The 27,827-nt window shown below is 37.4% G+C and overlaps 1 protein-coding gene and 2 long non-coding RNA genes across 9 annotated transcripts; 2 read left to right on the top strand and 1 right to left on the bottom strand.

Annotated features, from left to right (window-relative positions):
* Window positions 1–257: 257 nt before the first annotated feature.
* On the bottom strand, window positions 258–26,071 carry LOC148613201 (baculoviral IAP repeat-containing protein 7-B-like). 6 transcript variants are annotated; one of them, XM_088586438.1, is made up of 4 exons: window positions 25,951–26,055; window positions 10,448–10,865; window positions 9,641–9,787; window positions 258–1,042 (listed from the first exon to the last, which is right to left on the bottom strand). In XM_088586438.1, exons 3-4 carry the CDS (start codon window positions 9,719–9,721, stop codon window positions 320–322), a joined length of 804 nt encoding a protein of 267 aa, XP_088442564.1. In that variant the 5' UTR covers window positions 9,722–9,787; window positions 10,448–10,865; window positions 25,951–26,055; the 3' UTR covers window positions 258–319. The 6 variants fall into 6 exon arrangements, with proteins under 6 accessions (XP_088442564.1, XP_088442566.1, XP_088442563.1 ...); XM_088586436.1 differs by lacking the exons at window positions 258–1,042; window positions 9,641–9,787; window positions 10,448–10,865 and adding exons at window positions 19,659–22,108; window positions 22,599–22,728 and having other exon boundaries at window positions 25,951–26,071; XM_088586440.1 differs by lacking the exons at window positions 9,641–9,787; window positions 10,448–10,865.
* Window positions 7,836–9,669, top strand: LOC148613203 (uncharacterized). The gene is made up of 3 exons (XR_015923286.1): window positions 7,836–7,897; window positions 8,510–8,634; window positions 9,653–9,669. It is a non-coding gene; the product is annotated as an uncharacterized LOC148613203 (long non-coding RNA).
* On the top strand, window positions 17,025–18,310 carry LOC148613202 (uncharacterized). 2 transcript variants are annotated; one of them, XR_015923288.1, is made up of 3 exons: window positions 17,025–17,441; window positions 17,751–17,824; window positions 18,226–18,310. It is a non-coding gene; the product is annotated as an uncharacterized LOC148613202 (long non-coding RNA). The 2 variants fall into 2 exon arrangements; XR_015923287.1 differs by lacking the exon at window positions 17,025–17,441 and adding an exon at window positions 17,456–17,665.
* Window positions 26,072–27,827: the final 1,756 nt, after the last annotated feature.

The following is a 27,827-nucleotide window of genomic DNA, read 5'->3' as shown; positions in this document are numbered from 1 at the left end:
CATGCACCGTTAGCATTGGAGCCAATGGAGAAATCTATACGATACTAAGACCTTATACATTAGCGTAAATTATCACCCTTGCGTGTATCCGAAACTGTGCTCAACCTGCACAGGTGTTTATTTTTTTCTGATTCTTTTTTCCGAAACATTAAATGAATCTATTCCGTTACTGGCACACTGTTTGTAAATAAAATTTCATAAAGGTGCTATCATAATTGAAATAATTTAAAAGCATAAAAAATGATACTGATTTTATTTTCAGAATAAAAAACAAATGTGCAGACGTACGGGCGACGGTTCCACTTACGACGGAATTGCGTCAATAGAATGTCCGTGATCTTCCTAAATGCGGAAGCTTCTCGACGATAAACTTACGTGGGGGTTCCCCTTCAGATTTTTCATCAATATCTGGCATGTGATTGTTTAAGAATAGTTTCTTGTTTGTTTTGTCATATTTATTTATATCTGGTAAACTCGTATACTGAGTTTGCGGTGTTCCGGGTTTGCGCAATGATGCTGAAAATTGTACCGGCATTAATAAACTATTTTCAGAAACACTTCGCTGTCTCATTAGCGAATTTGATCGATAAAGACGGGGCTTTTTAGGGGGCTCTGGAACGTTTTCTTTCAAGAGTTCGGGAATTTCCAATGATGGTAGTTTCGTAAACAGTTTGCTCGTCAACAATTTGAAATCGTATTTTTCTTTATTATCCTTTTCGTCCCTCGTTTCGTGGTCTCTGTCTCGCCTGTGTTGATTATATCGTTTCAATGCAGCCCCTTTTATACCGTCATTGAGATATTCCACTGTTCTTTTCTCAGATTCCAACCGAACATAGTCCTTGATTGCTTCTAATTTCTCTCTATTTATAATTTTAACTTCTATTTCCATCTGTCTGTCTATTTCATTAAGTTCCATAGCTAACTGCTTTTGTTTCTGAACATTTTTCAGTGATGCTTGTACAAGTTTCGTTTTGTGTTTTGGTTTTTTGTCTTGCACCTCTTCTTCCATTGTATAGATGCGTAGATGAAAATATAAATCTAACTGAAATAGACATTAAAATTTAACTTGTATCTTTTATCTTGTTTTTTTTTTAGTACATATCCGTTGAAGGATTAGGCATAAGCAATAGTTACAATGATTAAAAAAAATATTGCTAAACTTTTTAGACGAATCACCACGCGACGAGTTTTTAGATACATGTATTCTTTGTTAAGGTATTATTACACAATGTACCATGACAACCAATCACGGAAATAGAAGACGCAGCATTTGAACTGATATGGAATAATTATCTGCCAAATTCATCATATTTTATCATGTTTAATTAGAGCTTTGATCCAAAATAACGAAGTAAACTTCAGTTAAAGGCCATAACTATAATAACAAATCACTTGTACGTTCGTGTAGATCGTTTTACATGCATTTACTGTAAGCATGAAAGTAACTTAGATTTATTTTTATTATGTTTCAAATTTTAATGGAAATCAATAAGAGGGAGGCATTTGCCTTGAGTGAGAGCGAATCAATTAATAGGTGCCCTTTCAAATAAAATGGATTTCATGCGCAAAATTTGATTCGGGTTAATTTCATATTCAAAATATTTGTAGTTTTATCGGTAAAACACAGTTCCAGGTTCGGCGAAGAATGCCTTTTTAACCACAAACTGATTACAGAAGTAAGTTTTTTATAAGGTCCGAGGAGTTACGATCAAACAACATGTGCTGTCTTTGTAATGTTTTGTTTAGTAGGTGTTTTGACCACATTTAAAAGTTTCAATAGGTAGAGATGTAGTGTGTTGCTTTGACGAAAGTTTCTCAAGTGATCAATATGGGGGGAAAATAGACGAATTTCTATACATTTAAGAGCGTGCATCGCTCGCTTACAATGCAAAGTTATGTCCCTCAGCTTAGGTCGCTACTTAAATTCCTTGCAAATACAATGTGTATGCTATTTATACTGAGACAAACCACGTTTTTCTTAGTTAACACAGACGTACAATTAACCATACACAATGAAAGTACAACTCAGGTCGGTTGTATTTTCAATTACAGACATCTTAAACTGGTATTTAATTGGTCTCCGCATTTAACTTTAATTCTCTCATGTCAGTTTATTATCTTTTAGTTAAAGCACAGACCATTTTCATCTTAATTTGGGGGATGTCACGAATAACAGCAGCTAATACCCCCTTCTTACAGCTGTGTTAACTTGTAGCCCTCAAGACATTAAATAGATTCGTGTACTGTTCTCTTAAATAAAAATTGTTTTACGTTTTACGTGTATGAAAGCATGCTGCAGGAGATAAATCACTTCTGAAGAGGATGGTTTCGCTATTTTAAAGCTTTCACAACTCTGTCATCAATCTTCTCTTTAGAAAGAAAAAACGGGTGTGGTTAAACACAATGTCGTATCAGATCTCTCTATTAGATCCTGAGGGTCAATAAGTGTTGACACGCCATTAAGCAACTCCGAAAGGTCAAGGCAACACGCCATTAAGCAACTCTGAAAGGTCCAGGCAACACGCCATTAAGCAACTCTGAAAGATCCAGGCAACACGCCATTAAGCAACTCTGAAAGGTCCAGGCAACACGCCATTAAGCAACTCTGAAAGGTCCAGGCAACACGCCATTAAGCAACTCTGAAAGGTCCAGGCAACACGCCATTAAGCAACTCTGAAAGGTCCAGGCAACAAAAGTATCAGAACGATGACGGTTCCTCGAACTAGAGATTTGTATGACGACACAATAAAACATTAATGACCAACATCTCCTGATCTGACCGAGGACAGGCGCATGAAATCTGCAGTTTGCTTTAACTAGTTGACCTTTAACCGCTTCCTGATCTACTGCGTATACCTCCGATATAGATTGTAGACCCTGCTGCAGGGGATGTGAAACATTTCTTAAGGCATTTAGAATCCACGAATTATTCGCATAAGTATATGGCGGAGGTGTGAAAATTTGAAAAAAAGAGAATTATACTCTTCGAGTAGGAGATTGCTCCATGCCAACGTGTGATACATGTTGTACCACTGAAGGAATGTCATATTTTTCAAGTTGTTCGGAAAGAATGCTAAATGACTTGCACACTAGTAAAAAAAAGCCTGGATCATGTTAATTTTATAAATTTAGCTCATGAAATCCACCCCAAGACACACTCAAAAACGTCGGTTTTTCGAAATTCAAACTATATCTAAGTACCGCAAAAGCGGATTCCCGGGTTTGTTGATACAGTTTCGTAATCATATTTTTCAGATTTTCGACAAAAATGATCAAATGAGAGCCGAGCTTCCCCCTTTTATAATTCTATGGATTAGATTTTAAAACATGTATAGTTCTGTTTCTATATCGGAACTATGAATTATATCCGATATTATTTCAATTGTAAGCGTACCTTAACAAGACTTCTGTTGTCAGATTAATTTGGACAGCATCTGTTGCAGTATGTAAATTCCAAGTTCTAATATTTCACATAATACTTCAGTACTCGGCGTCCATTTTAAGATTATTTCATAAACTTAGGATCTCACAATTCCGCGGCAGATTATAATCCACATAGGTCTTTATTAAAAGTACAAACATTGATTGTTACATGTAATTAAGTTTTAATTGTAATTCTTTTGTCCTAAATCAATCCATTAAAAGTTTCAAATTTTATATTGTACATTTAACTGCATAACCAAAAGGTTTATCGATTTTTGATTTTAATATATTGTGTCTGGTTTCAAATTTCCCGAACTTCATTAATAAAAACAATATATTTTGTTCATTGATGGGAATGGCGAAAGAAACTTATCGCATGTTAGCTACATGACTTTATTATGTACATGTATGTACGTATACAATGGTCAATGTTTAGCAGTAAATCTTGCTATTTGTTAGGTTACAGTAGCTAATGGAGTTATCTAAAAAGTGTGTCAATTAATTCTGTTAAACATTTTATAGTTTCTATGTGGTAATATCGTCTTCAAATCGATGGTATTGTGGTTGCATGCTCAACTTTAACAAAGTGCCTTCGTTATGGGACCAACTCTGAAACAGCATTGAAGTTTTCTACTCTTCAAGTTGGTTCAGGTTTCTTTCGCGCCGTCGACTGCCGGTATTACGGACTTTGGTTGTGAGTATGTTCCCGATCGGGCCGCACCAGTTATTCATAGCTTCTCCATTGAGCGAGCGCATAGGAAAAAGCTTGACGTGACTGGCTGGCGCGGACTAAGAATAATTTGGCTCAGTGTGGTGACAATTTTATGCAACCTACTAGGTGTTGCTTCTCTGAGCTAACACAATTAAAAAGGTGCATTGACGGACCAAGTTGGAGTGTTCCTAAGGTCCAAACCAGTCCCTGTCTCTCTTTTGTTAGAAAACCTTATTTATTTCTTGCAAAATTTGGGCAAATATTGAGAAATAATAATAGCATATAACACACTTTTTTCCAAAATATCTGGATCCTCCTCAGTTCATGTACTCTAAATTTCAAAAAAAGGAATGCAGCGAAATAAAAAGAAAGCTTCCTTCTATTAAAACAAAAGTAACATTCTACCAAAAATAGAATTTAAACCCATTAAATTGTTTTTGAGTTATTTCGCGGATTGACAGACAACGAATATACAGTTTTTCTGCTAAAACAGTCATAAAATTACGGTGTAAACTATGAAAACAAACATTCGAAGATTTTATTTACACAGATGTGACACATATGTGACAAAAGAAAAACAAACAAAATTTAAATTACAGTTTAATTAATCCTTCTGAAATAATCGGTACACTTGAAAGTTCAAATTCTAAAAATAACGATCTGGAAGCGACGCACAATGCATAAGAAGGGTAATTAAGTTAAATGGGACTTAACATTACGTAAAATTCGATATGCTATGCCAGAAGTCAGTCAGGTCATAAGAGCAAAAACAAGTACCCATTTAAGTAGTACTCCAGCTAAGATTCATGCAAATTCTGTAATACGTTATACACCCCAAAAAGGCTACATATTTTTATTATTGTTATTAAGTTGCTTAAAATGTATGATGTATGAAAATATATGATGAATTGGATAATATCATTCCAATCTGTCTGCTCTAGGAGATATCCAATGTTTTCGATTGTATTTTAATGTCATCGACAGAGTGATCTCCCTTTATTTTGTATTCTACAGTAAATTCTCTATAATCTCTATCGCTTATGAGTAAGCTACATGTTGATTTCTGTTAAGTACAACGTTTTAAACAAAATATAAAAAATAAAATCGTTTAGGATTTCCAACCACGAATCACATTTTGCATGATTCTTAGCTGGGGTACTACTTAAGCAGATCTAAAATGAAGATTACGGCTGAGTTGTAAATCTAAAACCGTGCGATTTGAAATTAAGAGTGAAATAAATTATGATGAACTCAAAAGAACTAAAGATCAGGACTTTTTATACTCCGTCATTTTGATATCAAGGGGTATGGAGTAATTATGGTGTCAGTCCGTCCGTTCGTTCGTTCAAACCTTGGTATAATACAGATAAGTTCTCATTGGGAAAATACTATTGGTGTTTCTTAACCATCATGCTTCAAAATAAATTACAACGTAGGTTCCAGCCAAAGAGCGGGTCCAAAGAGTGGGCGATGTGCCCGTCTCTTCATCATATGAACGAAAAGCTTTGTTGATTAAATGGGGTAAAATGGAAATCGCTGGAGTGGTTCACCATAGGCTAGTCAGTGCTCGATCTCCTTTGATATCCTAGGTTTCTCTCATAATAGCAGATGTTCAATTTAGAGAAGGTGGATTAGCTATGTTTAAAACAAGAAAGAAAATATTGGGAAAACTTGCCCCCCCCCTTCCCCAAGGAAAATGTTGAAAAAAACATTTTTCCCCCAGGTGCTTCATGAAATGATCAATTTAAATCAAGCTACCTAATCGAAGACGATACGACAAGACACGTGCACAGAACCGACTATGCAACATATCATTGACCCAGAAATCAATTAATGCACTCAAATGTTCATAATCTGCTATCATAAATAAGGTTAAGGCACATAAGGACAATCCTGTAATCGATATCGAGGACAGCCAAAAAGCAGACCGTATATTTAGGATTGAAAATCTGTCGTGGCCAACAAAATGGTCGTATAAAATATTTGTATGAAAATTCCAGCAAAAATCCCGTTCCTAGAAACAAACAAAAAATACTACAATAAGTATGCATAATTATATGTGATATGATTGATTGCTTGATTGTTGGGGTTTATTTCAGTTAATATATTCAGGCGATATATGTAAGAGTAATCAAGGGAACCAAGGTTATAGCGGTAATCCAGGGACAAAGACTAGACATGGAAAACAGACATACACAACAAAGAACATAAAGTAACTAAAATCATACATACAAAGTAACAAAAGTAAATGAGCAACTCTGACTCCACTAAAAACTGGGAGCATGGACCAGGTACACCAGTAGGGTAAGCGTCCTCTGCTTTCCTAGAAACACCCGCCGAATTGCTCATAAAAAATCAAGTCCGGGGTAGACAAACGAGGGAAGGAAAACTATGACCCGTTGAATAAATCAGTTTTCATGGTGCTGATGGATACACCATAAAGATCCACGAGTTCATGATAACGGCCATAAAACTTCTGTAGTGATGACTTCAATCTTGTAGCAACATAACTCTGTTCCAGAAGCCTATTTGTTAGAATTCTAGCACGATACACAAAGTCTGCGTAGTTTCGGCAAGTTCTGGCATAACGTATGAGTTGTGATATGAACACTCCATACGCAGGAGCCGAAGGGATGTTGCCAAAGATGAAAGGAAAGTTGACAATTCTGAATGAAAAGTCATCACGCTTGTCGTAAAGTTTGGTCAATAGTTTTCCTTTACCATCGATTTCTAAGTGTAGGTCAAGATATGAGGCTGACTTCAGTGTCTGTAGTATCCTTTATCTCAAGTTCTTTTGGGTAGATGCGATGTATCAAATCCCCGAAGTTAGGATTGTTTAAAGATAATACGTCATCTATATAGCAGAAACTGAGATTGAAGGATATATGATATGGTTCACAAAAAGTCGTAAGTAATGACGTCACAACCTAAAATACCATTGTGCATGACGTCATAATTTGCATCAATTTCACACTTACGACTTTTGTGAAATTGAAACCTGATGAATAAAATTAATGTTTTGTTAAAATTTTGTTCCCGCCTTTTTTGTTCCCACACATCAAAATGTCGCTGTATTCTGAGGAGACTCTTAGACCTATTCGGGTTGACATAAACACAAGATAAACAAAATAAATCTTGTAAGACTGAACAACATATTACAACATACTAGAACACAAGATATGTGGAACCGAAACACAGCACATTCCAGCATACCATGACTGCCTTTACATGTAGATGTACATGTATATTGTAATTAATTATGCACATATATAATATTGAAATGAACAGGCAGTGGGAGATATAAGGGTGTTTTGACCCCTGGAATGTCCACCTGTTGTAGAAAAAAAATTCATGCTAAATGTGGGCAAATATGACACATAATAGCCCGAAATATCCCTTTTTAATAACACCCGACTCCCCTCCCCTCTTTTCCTTTTTTGTCTTAAATATCTGGAATCAACACTGAACATTTACACCCAAAATTTTGCAATACAATACAAGAAAACTGCCACCTTTACTTTATTTATGTTTGCTTTCGTATCTTTCCAACTTATCTTTAACTAACTTTATAACTGAGATTATAAAGCGAGTTCATCAATGATTGAGGACGTTGATATCACGAAACGCCTCGGCCGCAGATAAAACTGGGTCTACTAAACGAACCTTCATGACCTATAAACCGGAAATGACCCTTCCATATAAAAGCTTGTGGAAACGGCTCTGTCAACATTCTAAGTCAGTTATCAGACAGAGAATAATATCGTAAGTTGATATCTTCACTTGTAGATAAATACCCAAAGAAATATTCGTGCAGTTCGAATACGTCCGCATAATTTTACCCTGCTCTCTCAAATAGTTCAATGAAGATTTGGCTTTTGGTTTTTGTTGCTGCTGTTGTTGCTTTGTTGTTTGTATCTTTTTGTTTGCTTTTTAATTTTATTTTGTTTTGTCTATTTGGATTTTTCTTGTTTCCGTGTGTTTTTTAATTTTGTTTTTGTTTTGTTTTTGTTGTTGTTTGTTTGTTTGTTTTTGTTTTTGTTTTTTTTGCTTTGTTGTTCTGTTTTGTCTCATCGTTGTTTAACATTATTTGTATGTATTTCAGTACTTTGTTCTTTCGGCTTCTGTTTATTTGGACGAATGTTTAGATTAGTTCTGTTTTTGAGGGAACGGATAGGGCGGAACGGCGGGTGGACTATTTAAAAACAAAGACAATGTGGCATGTTTTACTATTTCATTTATTATGCATCTTACGTATTGGGTGTTTATTTGACAACCCATTTTACACAAATAATTTGTATGGTACATTGTATCAACTATTTAAAATTTGATAATTTTTAATATGTCTAGCAACGAACCTTCGTGAATATTTTTCAGAATAGACCACAATGAAGTGTGCATTTTTGGTACTTGTTCTTCTGCCAATTGTCTTGTCACTGACTCTTGAGGAAAAACTTGAGAAGAGCAGTTTGACCAGCTGACTCATGAAGAGAGAATATCAGGTAAAGAAAGGTAGACGCAATCTCTTTCGCAGGCCTGTTAACTGATTCGTGTTTCACTATGTATCACTCTGCTAGCTTATAGCAAAAAACATAAGGCAAGAGCGAACTCATTACAAAAAATACAACATGGCTTGCGAGCTTTGGTTAGCCTGTTAAAACCTTAATTTTACTAATAAGAGTAGGAAAATGATTTTAATCAAGAATGAAATCTGTAGAAACAGACCGGGGAGTGTCACCGACTGTTATTAAAAAACGTTTCCAAAATATGAAAATAACCCATGGTATCGAAAGAGTATTCAAGGGATCGCACCAAGATTCTAGAGGAAATGAAAAGAATGTATTCCAGGAACAAAGACTAGACGGGGAAAACAGACATACACAACAAAGAACATAAAACAACCAAAATAATACATACAAAGTAACAAAAGTAAATGAGCAACTAGGACTCAATTAAGAACATGGTAGCATGGACCAGGTGCACCGGTAGGGTACTAAAACATTCAACAAAAATATGAACGAAGGAAGTAGATGGGTTTGGTCATCAGTACCATGGATATCTAGAAAAGGTCGTCATATAGGCCCTTAAAGTAGCCGTTAATTGATGAAAATAAACAATATAAAAATGCACTACTGAAAGACATGCAACCTTCATAGCACACCATCGATTCGAGCGAATCATTGATCTATAACCATCCTGACAGCAGTAAAATAAAAATAATAACGATACTCCAGCTTTCAATGACCGTCCTTGAGAGTTGCGGGGACGTTACTAAATCCACGTTATTAACCATGTCCTGAAACATGTTATGAAATATTCATTGCGTTTAGTCGATCAGCTCAAACCACAAAGAGGCTTGTACCATTGTGTGTTTTGTGAAATAGAACTTGCAAAGTTCCTTTGAGAAAAAATTAAGAAAATCAACAAAGTTAAGGCTATTTTTGAAGGAATGATGGGACTATGTATCAGTTACTGATCAAATTAGTTGTAATTCATCATAATGAATACCTTCAATTCCAGTTCATGATGCCTATGAAAAAGTAAAGACCTGGATGATTCAGCACGTCTGTGGCGTTTCCAGCGCTGCATGTTCAGTAGCTTGCGCAAGCGCCACAGCCCTGGAGACCATGGGTATCTCTGCTCCCTTGTGTGTAGCTGCATGTGGATTGTAAGTAACATAAGTTTGGTTATGTAAAATAATGATATACGCAACTTATTTGTACACTTTTTAGCTGTATACCACATATATTTGAACAATCAATTCTGGTTCCAGCAACAATAGAAACAGATAAGGGTTTTAGAAGTTAACATTCCATGGACCAATCTCCTTAAAGACCTGTAACCGCTCCCTGATTTACAACGTACATGCAGTAAATAAAATTTATCATTTCGCTAGCTCGTACACTCTGCTATACAGGAAGTGAACATTTTCACAAGGCATGCGCACTACTAAAGATCAGTCTGCAAAGCTGTTTACGGTGTAATGTGCTAATTTGCATAAAAAAGCTAGGCTAACACTCAGTGTGGCAGAGATTTACTAGCTTTGAAGTAACGAAAACAACTTCTTAAAAAACAAGCAAGTAGTATCCTAGCCGGATCGCACGATCATTTTTCTAAACCGCATGTGCTATAAAAGTATTAGTTTCTCGAGGTATTCTAATTTTCACTTTGAATGTAAAAATAACGCCTATCCTTTTTTAAACCGCGAAAATCGAAATTCGCGAATATGTTAACACGACAAAATCCGCAAAGCTTAGCAATTGCAAAAATGAATACATTTACAGTACATATTAATTAAGATCTATATACTGGTACCTGTATCGGGAAAGTTAATCCCGAACATTACCATTAATCCACACATATATTTTTCTTGAACCCATGTAAAGTAAAGGGATATAAAGTTGCCACCAGAATGACTATTCTGTCTAATGAATGTAAAACTTTGGTCTGCCACCAGAATGACTACTCTGTCTATGAAGGTAAAACCTTGGTCTGTCATCAGAATGATTACTCTGTCTAATGAATGATTGGTCTGCCACCGGACTGACTACTCTGTCTAACAGAGGTTCGGTCTGCCACCAGACTGACTACTCTGTCTTACAGAGGTTCGGTCTGCCACCAGACTGACTACTCTGTCTTGTCATGTTCATTCAATTTACCAGTTAGTAAGACTGTTTTTTTTATATTCCAGGATTGGATTGTTCGGTTAGATGTAAAGCCTGCTATCAAGTAACTGTTATAAAAATAAAATAAAAACAAAAATATATATATATTAGTATTGCTTATGAATATGTCTATACAAGACTGATATCATGTGTTTTGCCTCCCTTTCAACGAGAATTTATCAACGTTTTTTTTTTCAAATAGTTTCATCAATATACATGACCTTTGTATAAACAGTTGTGACGTGATCGAGTGTAGTGTGCATGATACTAATATTCTGATTGAACAAATAATTACGAACTTTTGCTTGTTAATACCATTTTACTTTCACTTTGAACTTTTTGACTATTCTTTTCATTTGATAGTGTCATTCTTTGAGTTTGTGTTACAAGGTGAGTTTAGACTTTAGACACAGATAGACTTGACTCTTATCCCATAGGTCACTGACTTTAGAATCACAGACACACTAGTTGTGAATCTACCTCGAGTTTTTTTTTTTTTTTTTTGGTGTCCTTTATTGAGTTAGTGAACATAAAAGCTTCACACAACTTTTTCCCATCCCATCTTTCAAGGGAGGCTGTAGCTGATTATCCAGATTTGGTAAGTGTAATTGTGAAATTTGTATATTTTGTGTATTGTTTTATTGTTTGTACATTGCAGAAATTTTTTTTCCTCCCCTCCTACATTGTTACGTACACTATGGCAGAAGGGAAGGCTGATGGGAAGGTTATTGTGGATCAACCAACCAGCCCATTAACAGAGATACCAAAAGAAGTTAAAGGAATGATGGAAAAATTGGGAGTAACACCAAAAGCTGATACAGCTCATGACTTGACTAAATGGATGCTAGACTACCTCAAGTCAACAGGTGTCTTACCACCCACAATGCCATCTATGACTCAACCACCAAATGTTAAACCAAAGATCAAGGATGATAAACCAACCAATGTAATGATGAGCCATCCACCCAGAATCACATGGTTTTCAGGTCATGAGAAGCAATCTGGCGACACAACATATGAACTATGGAAGCATGGGGTGAAGCGTCTTATGAAACAGCCAGACGACAAAGAAGTCATCTTAAATGCTGTTACCAGATCACTCCGAGGAGAGGCAGGATATGTCGCCATGCGTCTTGACTTAGACACTCCAGTAGAGGAAATAATACGAAAGCTGGACTCTATATATGGGAATGTTGATGAGAAGGAAGAACTTCTAGCAGCATTCTATGCGGCTACTCGAAGGGAAGACGAATCAGTCACCAGCTGGAGTTGCAGGATGGAGAGAATAGTTGGAAAAGCAGTAGAGAGAGGACTTGTTAGAAGAGCAGATGTGGATGCCATGTTACATACTAAACTGTGGACTGGATTGAAGCCATCACTTAAAGATGTATCAGGGCACAAATATGACACCATAAAGGATTTCGATGGGTTGAGAGTAGCCCTAAGACAGATTGAGAAGGACAGATTACAACGAGCTGCACATGTTACAACCAAACCATACACCAGTAAAGCTGTGACAGAATCATCAGATGTGAAGGAGATCAAAGGAATGATTCAACAGATGACCACTAGAATGGAAGGATATGCGAAGAAGTTGGAGCAACTACCATGGCAACAAGGGCAACAGCCATCACCATGGCAACAGCAACAACAACCACCAACATGGCAACAACAGCCTCAACCATGGCAACAACAACCAACTTGGCAACAAAGATATCAGTCTAATTGGAGAGGACAACAGAGAGGTAGGTATAGAGGTAGAGGTAGAGGCAGAGGTAGAGGAGGACCAACACTTAGATCAAACAATACCAATGAGGAACCAAAATGTTGGAGATGTGGTGAAGTTGGTCATTATAAAATTGGATGTGCCAAGAAACTAGAGCCAGGTAAAGAAGATTTAAACTCCAACAAGTCTACGCAAGGGGAACATGCTTAGGCTTGTTCAGTGCTACCGTTCCCAAAACCAACAAAACCAAATTACCACCAGGACTTTTTGGCAAGCCAACAGAAACTGAAATACAGATAGATCATTTAGATACAACCACACCTGCCTTGCTAGATGCAGAATCCACCGTGTCAATCATGAGTGATTCATTTTACCAACAGAATATATCATTGCCTTTACACAGTATTGAAACGTTATTGAACATTGAGTGTGCTGATAGCCAACCATTACCATACTTGGGATATACTGAAGTCAACATACAGATACCAGGACAACAGAACATGCACCCATGCATCATGCTGATTGTGCCAGACAGTTCTTATAATAGCCATGTACCTCTTCTTTTAGGAACGAACATCTTATCCCAGATGATCAGCACATTAAGAGATGACTATGGAGAGAAATTTTTGCAGAACAGCCAATTGACAACACCCTGGTATTTGACCTTTCGCTGCATAGTACTTAGAGAGAAGGAACTCAAGAGCAATGACAACCGCCTTGGAATAATAAAGAATGCAGAGAATAAGAATATTATCATACCTCCAAATTCCACAGCCACTTTGTCAGGGTATGTCGACAAAGAAATCCCATATCAGGCCACACTAGCCATGGTTCAATGCTGTAGATTGGCGAAAAATTTCAGCGACTTCGATGTTGAACCGAACTTGTTGTCATACAAGCACCAACATAATGGACATCTTAAGGTCAACATAGCGAATGTCACCACCTGCACCCTCAGCATTCCACCACGATCTATCATTGCAGAGGTTCAACCTATAACCATAGAGAACCTATCTGAACCACCGATTGAGGAAGAAGCTACAAAGATTATGAATCTGTTGAAGATAACCAAGAGTGACCTCACTGACAGTCAACTAGAAGGATATCAACTTATCCGTTCATATATGGACATATTTTCCAAAGCTGACGACGATTATGGAGACACAGTCATCGTGAAGCATCGAATAGATCTCATTGATGAGAAGACCTTCAAGCAACGATATAGGAGAATACCACCTTCAGCCTATGATGAGGTACGCAGTCACCTTCGACAGCTCTTGGATGCCAAGATCATCAGACCTTCTAAAAGCCCTTTTGCATCCAATGTAGTCTTGGCTAGGAAGAAGGACAATACTTTGCGTCTCTGTGTTGATTACCGTCAGCTGAATGACCAGACAATACGGGACAGCTATGCTTTGCCACGGATAGAAGACTTGTTGGATTGTCTTGCAGGCAGTAGGTTCTTTAGCTGCGTGGATATGAAATCAGGGTACCATCAGGTCGAGATACTGGAAGCACACAAAGAGCGGACAGCTTTCACAGTAGGACCTCTTGGTTTCTATGAGTACAATCGAATGCCGTTTGGACTGACCAACAGCCCGGCCACGTACCAGAGGCTAATGGAGGAATGTCTTGCTGACTACCATCTTAAGATATGCTGTGTGTTCATCGACGATATCATCATCTTCGGTAAAACATTTGAAGAGCATTTACACAACTTGAGCCTAGTGATGGAACGAATACGCCAAGCCCACTTGAAGCTAGCGCCAAAGAAGTGTTCCTTTTTCCAACGCAAGGTGAAATTCCTAGGGCATGTTGTCTCGGAGGATGGAGTTGAGGTGGATCCCGATAAGACAGAGAAAGTCACCAACTGGCCTAAGCCAACATCACCAGAAGAGGTCCGTCGCTTTCTTGGACTCGCCGGATACTATCGTCGCTTCATTCGTAACTTCAGCCAGATTAGTCGACTATTAACAGACTTGATGCCCAGAACAACAGGCAAGAAGGGTAATAGAAAGAAGAAACCACCTAGCGACTGGCATTGGGGAGATAGAGAGGAGGCAGCATTCAAAAAGTTGAAGGAGCTCTCAACATCAGCACCAGTACTCAGCTACCAGCAACCTGAATGTCCATTTGAGCTTTGTACAGATGCCAGTAGTATTGGACTTGGGGCAATCTTGCATCAGATTCAGGATGGACAAAAGAAAGTAATATGTTACGCCAGTAGAGGATTGGCGAAAGCGGAGAAGAACTACCCAGCCCACAAACTGGAATTCTTGGCTTTGAAGTGGGCGGTCACGGACAAATTCAAAGATTACCTCTATGGACAGCACTTCACCATCTTCACTGATAACAACCCACTGACATATGTTCTAACCACCGCCAAACTGGATGCTACCGGTCATCGATGGCTTGCGGACCTTGCAACCTTCGACTTTGACATCAAGTACCGGCCAGGGAAGACCAACACTGCGGCTGATGCTTTTAGCAGATGTCCACAACAAGAGGAGGTCAGCATCAGTTGCGACTCAGTTAAAGCCATATGTAATGCAACTACTACCGCACCCTTTGCTGAATGTTTGGCTGTGGCACCAGGTATACTCAGGGATGATGATGAACAGAATGGAACACTCACATCTAATATCATTGACTGGAAGAAAGCACAAAGACAGGATACAACGATACAACACTGGATAGAAATCATAAAAAATAACCTAGTACCAGAAAAAGGAGACAGTACACTGAAGCGAGAGTACAATCACCTTAGAATTGACGACGGAATATTATATCGCCAGGTTACAATCAACGATGAAGTTAAGCAGCAGCTCGTACTACCAGCAGTTCACGTTAACACTATTTTGGAAGCGCTACACAATGACATGGGACATCCAGGAAGGGACCGCACCTTGTCGTTGCTTAGAGACAGGTTCTATTGGTCTGGTATGGCCAAAGATGTTGCTGATTGGATAACCAGGTGCGGAAGATGTATCCGCAGAAAGACCCGCACTAACCAGGTGGCGCCACTAGTCAACATCGAGACAACGTCACCGCTACAACTGGTATGCATGGATTATCTGACTTTAGAGCCATCCAAAGGAGGACAGCAACATGTGCTTGTCATTACAGACCATTTTACCAGGTACGCACAGGCCATTCCCACCAAAAACCAGACATCAAGGACAACAGCTGAGGCCTTCTACCAACATTTCATTGTTCACTATGGAATTCCTGACCGTATTCACTCCGATCAAGGTGCAAACTTCGAGTCGAAGATTATCAAGGAACTTTATAGTATGACAGGAATGACCAAGTCTCGCACTACCAGCTACCATCCCCAGAGTAATGGTATGTGTGAAAGATTCAACCAGACTCTCCAGAACATGCTTGGAACCCTTGAACCAGACAAGAAGAAAAACTGGAAGGCGTATGTGGGACCACTTGTTCATGCATACAACTGCACAAGGCATGAGTCCACCGGTTTTTCACCATACTACCTTATGTTTGGACGGGAGCCGAGGCTACCAGTGGATGTTGCTTTTGGTCTTAGGAGGAGCGGTACTGGATCAAACTACGTTGAGGATCTTCGGAACCGACTAAAGTATGCTCATCAACTTGCAGCAGAAGCGTCAAAGAAGTCTCAACAACATCAAAAGAAGCAGTACGACACCAAGATCAAGGGAGCATCCGTCACTACTGGAGACCTTGTACTAGTTAGGATTCTTGCATTCGAGGGAAAACATAAGCTGGCGGATAAATGGGAACAGGACCCTTACATCGTCCTAGATCAGCCAAACACAGACATCCCTGTTTTCATAGTCCAGAAGGAGAATGGAGAAGGTCGAAAGCGAAGACTGCACAGAAATCAGCTGCTACCAGTGGGACACTTGATTGAGCCTACTCGACCGGTACCAAAGCCAAGATATGTCAAGAAGCCAAAACCGAAACCTACACCAAGGGTGACTAGATCGACAGAGCACCAAGAATCGTCTGACGAAGACTTAGTTGAAGTCGTGGTATTGGAACCAACAGATAAGGATGACAGTGACTCAACAGTTACTGCAGAAACATCTCAGCTGGAGGATACACCAAATCAGGTTGTAAGAGACGGTGCTGATGGAACTGGATCGCGACCTGAAGGGGACGCCCGTTTTCAGGAGGATGAGTTGGATCAATCCAATGAGGTTCCTGGGACAGAGTCGGATGCCAGTGATCATAGTAGAGGGAGGCTTTCACAAGAGACAGACAGCGAACAACAGGAGGAGCTTTCTGATGAATCTTCGATGTCTTCCCCGAGAATCCGTAGATCAACACGCACTAGACAACCACCCAGTTGGATGACCTCTGGAAAATACCAACTTTCCAAGTCTACAGGAAGTACGGATTGGTACCAGAAAATCCATTGTTTAACATCTTTGGCTGATACAGATTTGTTCCAAGGTATGCAGACTGAAACAGCACGTACCATCTTGGATATCATAAAGACATCAGCGGGTCAGAAGAAATGACGGGTCGTCATTTCACGGCTAGGGGGAGTTTGTAATAGTCTGCAATGTTGTTTTATATGAATATTTTATGTATTGTGTAATAAAATATTTGACTTGTATGAATGTGTATTATGTTTTACTATTTGACTTGGACCGATTGACAGACAAGCTTTCGAAAACTGGTGATTGTATTGCAATCTAGTCGTAATCTTCTATATTCTTTTTCATGCTTGATTAGTACGCACTTCTTTTCTCGTCATCTATTGGTTGGCAATGTTGGCAATTGTCGCGGGTTAATTCCTTTTTCATTTGAACATTCTTACCTAAGTATCTGAACGGACATGTTGGTTTTTATGTTCCTCCGAATCTAGCAACCTATATTCTTATCAACTCAACTTATATACGCATCTGATTTCAACTTAACTATTACTAAGGTTGGTTTCTTTAACATTCCTAGATTAATTGTGCATGTTAATGGTCTTGAAATTAACATTTTACCTCGTATGAAAGTCCGGTATGAATGATTGATTGATTGTGTAACTTTCATAATAATTTACCTAAACACACAAATCTGTAATGTTATTTTACTATGCTTAAATAATAGCGATTAATGATTGATTCATTTAACAGTTCGAGTGGACCGCTCGAAAGTAAAAGTGTAAGTCTTTAAATCGACCACACAGTGTGGTCATAAAGTAATTGTTTTAAATTATAAATACAATAAGTGATTTTTGATACTTCAGGTACAATACAGTAGTACTGGAGACTTACTATTCCTGTGACCATTTACAAATGTGCCTCTTGCACGATATGTGAGGTAAGCTAAGTGTTTTGTATTCTTGAGTTTTTGCTTTGCTTATGTATTTGCTTTGCTATGTTTTTTTACGCTTATTGTATGCACTAAATCGCTTATACTCTAATGCTGTTGTTTTGCTCTTTAATATGTTTGATTAGATAATTTACCATTTTCTTATAATTTGCTATATTTGAATATGGAGTCAAATGGAGTCAAACTACATATTTAGCTAGTTGGTTTATGCTTCACAAGCAGATTGATGAAGCCGTAAATTAAATTTACTCAAATGTTACATTTTTCCTATGATATGTAAATGTACTAAAATATACATTCACACACATGGTTAATTTTTATGTTATCTTTATGTGCAAGATGCTATTATTTATCTTGTGCTGTGTATTGAATATAACTGTATTTTATAGGGCATTAACATTTATTGGCAATAAAGCATAGAACCCTAGAGATTAGAGTTTACTTCTATCAACCCCCTAGAAATAGAGGTTGTGACAATGGCGCCCACGTAGGGACTAAGTTTTCTGTCACTTGTGGCGGATGTCACTGTTGGAGCAAGACATGCTTACTCTAATTCTCGAGCACGTGATGCCACTCTCGGATTTTTTTGTGTGAGTTCATATTGCTAGTGCGTTTGTGTGTGTGTGTGTGTGTGTGTGTGTGTGTGTGTGTGTGTGTGTGTGTGTGTGTGTGTGTGTGTGTGTGTGTGTGTGTGTGTGTGTGTGTGTGTGTGTGTGTGTGTGTGTGACGCCTTGTTTCCCTTGTGCATAGGTCACACATTCACAGATCACCGCACCCGTTCCATTACAGACAAAAGTCAACGAATGATCCCGGAAAAGTCACTTTCCTTATTCCGATACGAATCCATTACGGACGCACAACATTTTGTCTACGGGTTTTCACGTATTTTCCAAGGACTATTAAGACATTGTCTAATTGGCAAGTAAATTGAAACGGCTTGTTGCGGTACGACACGGTGCTTGGTACGGGATTAACACGGTCTAACACGGAAATAACTCGGTTTAATACGAAGGTACGTTTCACGGCGTATGCACTGCGGATATACAGAGGTGTGCTACGGTATAAGTAAGGCTTATTGGTACGGATATGTACGGCCCGATACGGAAACGTACACATTGCTTCGGAGCGGTAGGGAAGAGCTGGAACTTACGGATTAGCACGGGTTCAAGCGGTTTTGCCACGGACTAAAACGGATCAGTACGCTCTTGTACGGTTAAGTAAGAATATACTAAGGTTGTTTGATCCGTAGTAAAATTTTAAGCATGCATAAAACTGATTGACCACGAATGACTACGATTTCTTTACGTATAGGTACGGACTAATACTGTAACAGATCGTCACGTATGATGCCGGGTTGTATCCGTTGCTTATCCGGCGAGGTGATCCATGATGGTGTGACTTAGGCATTACAAGTGCAATCATGTATCTTAAGTGTTTAAATGTGAACTCCTTTTCGGTTTGCTACATTCTGTATGTTGATCGTCTCCGTTTCATGTGTTTACGATTAAGCCACGTCTTGGTATTACGAATAATTCAAATGTTGACGGATCGATTTCTTTATCTTTTTTTGCCGATATTTCATGATGAGTTTTCACTTTGACTTCAATGCTACTTTCTAGAATTACTGTGCTGTATGTACATGTACAGTATCTTTATTGACATATTTTTTTCTTCAATGATTAAGCTGTGTTACTACAATTCCTGTCTTTTGTTTGTGTTTTATTTTGGACATGAGGAAATACTGTTTTATAGGATATCGGAATTGATTTAGGACACTTTTGTTTACCTAATTAATACAATATTCTAAAAAAAATGGAACTACTTCAAGTGGCACAAGATTTTTTGCAACTATCCACAAATATAATACTATTTTGAATTAAAGCTTATTCGGATCAAATAACGCGCAGGAGAGAAAAATAATCCGTGGCCACGGCTTGTGAATTCATGGCCACAAATTAATTGTTTCCCTCTCTTTCGCATTATATGCCCAGAATAAACTTTCATATGCTAAAACATCGTTATACAACATTTTGAATAAAAATCAAACAAACTGAATGTAGTCAAAGATACATGTACTATATACATGTAGATATCTAAATTGAACATTGAATATTAATCTTCCGGGACCCTTTTGACCTCAATGTTGACCAATTTTAGAACTGGGTTCAAAATCATCTCTGTTCATATGGATGTCATGGTAAAACGAAACTAAGATGCAACATTATGAATTATAGGCATTTGCACTGACGAATAACAGTAATTCAATTAAGACAGTAAAAAATCTTATATCAACTGGGTTTTGTTTCGATTGATCCGACATTGTACCGTCTTAAAATTCCTTGTATTCTGTCGACAATGTATTGTTTTTTGTTTGACACATTTGATATCAGTTTATGCGGGTGTCACTGGTGGAGCAGGACTTGCGTACTCTACTGGAGCGCTTGATGTCGCTCCCGTTTTTTGTCTAAAACTGAACATTATTTAAACCGATCATAAGTTATTGATTTTCAGTCAAGAAAAAATTTCGGAAAATGATAAAGCTAAACGTTCGAATCTTTAGCTAAGATTCATCAAGAATCCCTTGAAGATTGCAAGCTTTCTCGAATTACTTAGGGTGGTACATGTAACTTATACTTGCAATTGATAATGATAAAAGAGTATGCACAATGTTTTTAATGAGATTATCTTTTCCGTGATCAACATAATATGGTACGAATTGGCATTATCTGGTAGAAAATTCAAAAAAATTGGTAAAATGAATGAAAATTAAGGGTCTCATTTTCTATATGGGACATCCAATAGTTCTGATATATGACGGAAAAGGGGGTTTTTGGCACATAATTCGCTAAAAAGCACTAACTGCGGAAGCAGTTTTGTCATCAACAAACTCTCTCGATATTCATTTGCTTTAAACCAAGGATTAATCGTACCAAGAATCGAGACAATTCATTTCAAAAGCGTTTAGGGTAGCACCCGACTCATGATAAGACAGCGTATACACGTATATTTCGTCTCTCGCTTTGACATTATTGAACACCGTTCGGAACTGAATCTTCTCAAATAGACTGTCCGTTTAAGTTGAGCATGTAAACCAGAGAAATTCTTATTTCAAAGGTCTTATCTATTACCAAGGACGAAATAAAATTTGCTTTGTATCAGATTTAGAACAACTGGTATCGAATCTTTGAAGTGTGATGATGGTTTCATCTGGGCAAATGCCTTGTTGCTGAACGGAGGTGACAAGAGATAGCAACTTCCGGTTTTCAAATTGTTGTAAATGAGGACACGTAGGAGACAGAAGTGCATGCATTATCCAAGCTTCCTCGTCAACTGGTAAATTGAAAAGACGAACGCAACATTTATAGCATTGAATCAGTAAGCCGTACCCTATGCTATAAAATCCGGCTTTGGCCAAATTATCACAGTCAGCTTTTGCAAACTCTTCACCCAGACTATCAAACGTTTTACGTCTCGACTCAAAAGTGGCGTATTTTTCTTCGAGATTACTTGCAAATTTCGCCTTGTCGTCCTTATTGTTGAACATTTTAAAGGCAATTTCAAGTTCTTCTTCTGATAAGATTTCGTTAATATATTTACATCCGGGGTATTGCGAGGCATGTTTCAAAGAAGGGTTTTTGTATGATCGAATGTTTGTCAAAACTGATGCGCATGAAAAACAACGCCCGTTCGTGCCACTTCCATCATAAAAGAATCCGGCATCAGCAATTTTCTTTATTAATAATATTTCTTTTTCATTCTTAGTCCATTCTATCGGAAATGACGCAATTCGCTCCTCGAAACCTTGAAATGATTTAAAATATGGTTGTTCTATTTCACAAGTTGATCTGTCTGTAATCCCATACCAAATTTGAGGGAACATTTCTCGTAGCAATTGTTCTTCGTTACCGCCATATTTTCCCGCCACGGAACAAACAAGGGAACAGTTTCCCTTTGTTTCAATTATCTGTACAACTGCTGAGCAAATTTCTACAATATCGTTGATTATCTTATGATATTGGTCAGTCTTGCCATTCAAGGTCAACATAACTTTTGACTCGGGATTTCGTAAAATGTCCTGTCTTCCCAATAATTCGTAAGTCGATAAGTTTTTGTGAGTCCTGCAAAATTTTTTGAGTTCGTTCAAATCAATTTTCACACATAAATCACCCATTGATATAAGCAAGCCAAAAATGTCCATAGTGAGATGTTTAAGGCTAAGCCCATGTAGCCCCAATTTTTTGCCAACATCATTTCCATTGTGTCTTGTTAAAACTGTAAGAAATGAACCGAAGTCATATATAAGATCCTGAACTAAGTGGTCGGGGGAATAATTTGAAGAATCGTAAATTACTCGAGTTTTCAATAAAACATTGAGTCCAGATTGTTTTGAGATATCCCCTGTTGTTACATAAGTAAGAATGCTATTGAATAATCTTTCCTTACTTTCAAACACGACCAAACCAACTTCAAAAATACTGTCTAAGTAAAATTTAAGTTTTTCATTATTGCAAAATTCCTTTGACAAAACTAGTAGTATTTTGTACGGGAACGGCTGCAAAGCATTGAGAAAACTTGAGACAGTTCTTCCAGGGAAGCTGTTTAGTGAGATATACGATATACGCTTAGCCTCCAAAACGGGTATAAGTTTCTCATCCGTAAATCTGTCCGAATCATCGTATATTAAAAAAACATCGCGTGACGTTCTTGTATATGGCACGAGTGGTTTAGTATCCATTGCAAATATTATTTCAATTTAACGTACTAGTATTTAGAGACTGCGTCAACACCAAGAACTTTCAGGTAGGCCTTGCCATTGCGTGTATTTGTTCTCAATATTTAATCTGGAGTCCCTTCTATAAAGCATGGGAGTTAAGGTTCCAATCTAATGCAATCTAATGAAGAAAAAAAACGTTATATTTGATATTACAAACAGGAAAAAGTTTTCCTTTATGGATGGACCTCACATTATACATGTTGCTATCTCACTGTTTCATATATGAGGGCAAAAACTTTCCTGATGTTTTTCTTAAAGCTATTTAAATAACAAACCATGTTTACACCCATTACAATATAAGTAGGCAGAGGAGTATCACCCGAATTCTTATGTTCAACGAGTCATACGGCTTGCTACATATACATGTAAAAGGGGGTAGGTATGCATGCTACCCTATATGCTTTTCTAGCAATTGTTAGTGTAAACTATAGATACGGTTAAGACCCTGAACGGACCTTTCTGTTTATTAATTGGTTCTGTACTTTTCACTTAAAATGACTTCAGCAATAATCAAAGCAAGTTATATAAATTATCCTACAATTTCTGGTATAATTACTGTAGATTTGAATTTTTATTGGACTGCATGTGCCCATAAATCATTAAACGTTACAAATGGACCTAATAGTCACCTATATAGCAGGACCTTCGGTTTCAAATTAATATATGTAATATCATCGTGAATTGTTAAATATACAACACCCCCCTCAACCCATCCACCCCAGAAATGAAGTATGAAATGAAGGGGTTGCAGTCTTTCGTACGAATTGAACAAAAATGTATAACAAGAGTAGTTGGGGTTCCATTTCCACACGGTTCCTCCACCCCCTCCTCTCTCTCTCTCTCTCTCTCTCTCTCTCTCTCTCTCTCTCTCTCTCTCTCTCTCTGGACCCGCCACTAGTCTGCGCCTTGGGCATAATTAGCATCAAAATTTCAAATCAATACCACTAACCCTAAGCTAAGCATCACTTTACCGTAATATAAGTCACTATTATGTAAGTATCCGCGACCTTAAGCTCGGCACGTTATCAATTGACATGTTATAATGTCTGAATTTCATATTCATCTTGAGGTTCATAAAGAGCAAAACAAAACTGAGCAGGTTATAATTTTCAAATAAGATAAAAATTGTCTGATCTTATAAAAGTATACATGTATATACTAATTCGAAAACAAAATGAATCATTTTAAAAGTACATGTAAGGATAAAAGTCTGTAAAAATGATCCACATGTAACCTTAATCAATTATTTAATGCATATACCGTACAGTGTCAGTCTCTGTAAGAATCAGACAGTGGTGAAACATCGTTATGAAATAACTTACAAATTTGAAAGCGTAATTTCACAATTCGTACCATAAAAATCCAGGGATAATGTCAAGATTTTTTCATTTCATATATAAACTTAGTATTTTTTTTCTTTGGTTTTGTTTTGAATTTCATAGCAAATGAACAAAGGGCAGAAAAGCCTGTCAAAATCCTCATTTTTTTCATTCAATTAAAAGAATTCCAAATACACCCAGCGATACCAAAGATGGAATATTGATAAACAGTCAGATGGATTTTTGGTATGGACGCACGTTTCAGATTTTTCATATTTTGTCTGCCTCTTACAAATATTTGTACTTACATGTACATTACACATGTAATAGCCAAGTTACGTATAAAATTTTTGATTATTATGTTTAACTATCACATGGAGTAAACATTATTATAATTAGGAATATCTGTTCAAGATATTTTTTTGAAACCCATGAAAAGGGAGATAAATCTAGTATGCCTGAAAGAGGAATGTGAATATGTTTCGGTCTCGTATCGTAATAATTTTCCCATAGACTTCTATAGTGAAGTGCATATTTTTAGGATTTTTTAAAAAATATGTAAATTGATTCAATAAAACTTTCACTTATGTAGCATTTCTAAGGACATGTGAAAAAAATAATTTCCCGCAAAGAAAATAGGGTGAGTCCACGAAGCTCGAACAGAAAAGTAGTCTTGAACTACGAATAGCCATTTTCCCTACTTTCACTTTCGTTTTGCACTCACCAAACCAACCTTTTAAGTGGAACATTTTTATGTTATTTTGTTAGATTTTCTTTTAAAAAAGTTCTTCATCTTACAGTGTGATGTTTGCTTTATTTTATAAGTCATTGTTCATGTCTTTTGACAAAACATTAGTTTGTAGAGAGGCAAAAAAAATGCACTATATTTTTATAGCATCCATGTTTTGACCTACATCCAGGGATATGCAATACGATACTGGTACCTTTCACTTATGCGTTAGTGACATTGTACCACTTCTTAGTCTAGACTCCCCCTTTTTTCGGACAGGAACGAGATTTAACTATATATTTCTATTCGTTCTATTTGCGTGTTAACATATTTTCATAACTGGCCTGGTGTCTGTGTTTTTTCGTCTTGTTCCCAGGCCTCTGCGGTTCTGGTGAAAGTTCACATGTTATTAACCGCACTATTCACGATGAAAATCAAAGCGTCAAATAATGTCATAATCATTTCTAAAAATCTGATACATGTATCCAGGGACCGCGAATGCCTTATGGGATAATCAAATTAAGGATTTTGAATTTACCGGATAATTATTTGTTTATAATGCTGCTGATGAGAGGCTACTCCTTGCAACACGTGTATTGCAATATTAGTGCAGTGATATTTTTGTATTCATTCTATACCTTAAAGCATTTATGGGACGATCATTTGATTTTAAGGGGGGGTCTGGCAAATTTCGTGGGGTCTGAGTATTTTTTTTTTTTTAATTTCGCGGATAAAAAAAACATTGTTTTCAACCACATCTGGACAAGATTACTTATTTCCACTTCACAGTATCTGGACTAAGGTCAGAATGTTTATTTATTTTCTAGGAAGTGCAGGTCAGAATATATTTATTTTCTAGATAGTGTAGTCCAGAATCTATTTATTTTCTAGGTAGTATAGGCCAGAATATATTTATTTTCTAGGAAGTGTAGGCCACAATCTATTTATTTTCAACTTTTTCAGGGTCAGTATATTAATTTCCAAAATCTGCCAGGTCCCCACCTCAGAATGAAATGGTCACCCTATTATCACATTGTGCTATGTCTCGGGCTTGGAATACTGAATTATAGTACAGTATCATACAAATACATGTCACTAAAAATTCTCAAAATCTCACGTTCAAAAATCCAAGTGCACTCGAAAAACATGAAAAGTTTAGTTTTACATGAAAATTAGAGTGATTTTGAAGAAGTTAGATGTACAATAAATACTCAGTCAATGTTTTAATCACATGTGTTCGATTTATATATGAAATACACGTGGACTGTTCTGAAGACTTAGCGATACCTACCTCCAGATCTTGAAGATTTGGCGATCTACCACCAGATCTTGTTGAAGGTCTCCGATGTAAATGGTACAGATAAAAATGTATTCTCGATTTGTCATAGTCATATGACAAAAGATAGTATATTCTCAGGAAAAGCTATTTATAGATTCTATAAATATTCTTCCAAGTTATACGTCACATGTACATGTAGTTATTCATATCGTCCGAAATATACATGTATGAACAAGTATATACACATGTAGTTACTCTGTAATATTCATGCTGCGTCTATTCAGTGAACGTGCACATGCTCTAGGGAAATCCCGTTAAAATTTCAATCGGAACAAAAAGGATTTTTTTAATTGTAATTACCAATATGTCTTAAAAATGAAATGAAGATACCGTTTCAAAGTTTGGGAACGTGGGAACTGGCGTACAGTACGTCCGTTAGATTAGAAGAAAGTTTTGCAAGAAATTCTATTTTATATAAAATTTCGCTCACATTGTTAATTCATTAGCATCTATTCGAATAAGCCCCGTGCAGGTCCGGATGTTAAAAGAATAGGCCTGCAGCAGCCCTAAGCTTGTCGTAAAAGGCGACTAGATAATGCTCAGAACCCTAGCCGGGGGCTAGGGCGCTTTGCTCACAGAGCAACTGGGATGTGTGCCCCAGGTGGTTGAATGGGGTACCCCTGGTGTGTTACATGCTGGGGTTGTCAGGCTATAATACGAAAAACCTGACCGCAAACCATAGTGGTGCACCGTGTTGGGAAAGATACCACGTTCCTCGCACATTAAAGAACCCTACTGTGGTATTCTCCCGGAGTAGGAACCATAGGGCCCCGCCACAGGAGGCTAAATTGCCCGACCCGACCCACCTCTCCCTATTTCCAGTGGCAATCAAATTTGTCGACCCCATTGTCCTTGTGTCCCATCCCTTTTTTCATTTCATCATCATTTCATGTTCATTTTATCATCAATTTCATGTTCATCGTCTGAATATAGCTGAAATATTGTTGCTCGGACGTTAAACCCCAACAAACAAACAAACAAACATCTATTCGAATAAACGAATATATGTATCGAGAAGCGATTGGGTTGTCTTTCTTTGCATGGGACCTCCTGATATCAGAAACAGTCAATACGTCTTTGGGCAACCAGAATTAGGAGCATAGGTTGAAGGGAATGCGATATCCAATTCAGGCTAAAAATGGCATCAGATCCAAGTAAACACTGGGATTTTGTTGGTCAGAAGTTATGGTTAATGTATATGATTAATGCCGTTGGCACCACAAACCGAACTTGAAGCTCAAAGATAGATCGGGGGCTAATATGCAAGTAATACATTGAAAGCACACAAAACAGGTCTGCAAAATATAAGTAAAGATTGACCACATAATCTTGAAACTATTACATTTTAATGCGTACCTGTACCTTAAAGGCAACAAAATCGTACATCCTGGCAATAGGCTTCAAATTCAAAATCCAAGGCTTTCCTGATATTAGTAAAAATTTTGTTGTACATAAGATGATTGAGGGCATGAAAATGCTGAGACATACATCCTATGCGAGACTCCCAATAACCGAAAATATCCTCTCACAAATTATTTTGAGTTTGTCTGGTGTTGGTACATGTACTAACGTTTATGAGTGCAAGTTATTCAAAACAGCATTTTTTTATTATTTCGAGGTTATATTCAGATTAGATTAGATATTGGCTACGTGCAGCCAAAATAAAAATCGTTTAATTTGCGATACTGACACCAATTATTCTCTTGAGGTACAAATGTACTCTAAAACTGACGAAAGTAGAAAAGGCTTCTCTCTTAACAAAGCTAATAGTTAATTTTAATCTATGCAACAATTTTTAGATATATGGTCCATTATTTTGCCATTTCAGT

This window comes from Perna viridis, chromosome 6 (assembly GCF_037379345.1).
Source record: "Perna viridis isolate PV_CMFRI_1.1 ecotype Kerala chromosome 6, ASM3737934v1, whole genome shotgun sequence".
Classification (NCBI taxonomy): domain Eukaryota; kingdom Metazoa; phylum Mollusca; class Bivalvia; order Mytilida; family Mytilidae; genus Perna; species Perna viridis.
This window is presented reverse-complemented; position numbering and strand designations above follow the sequence as displayed.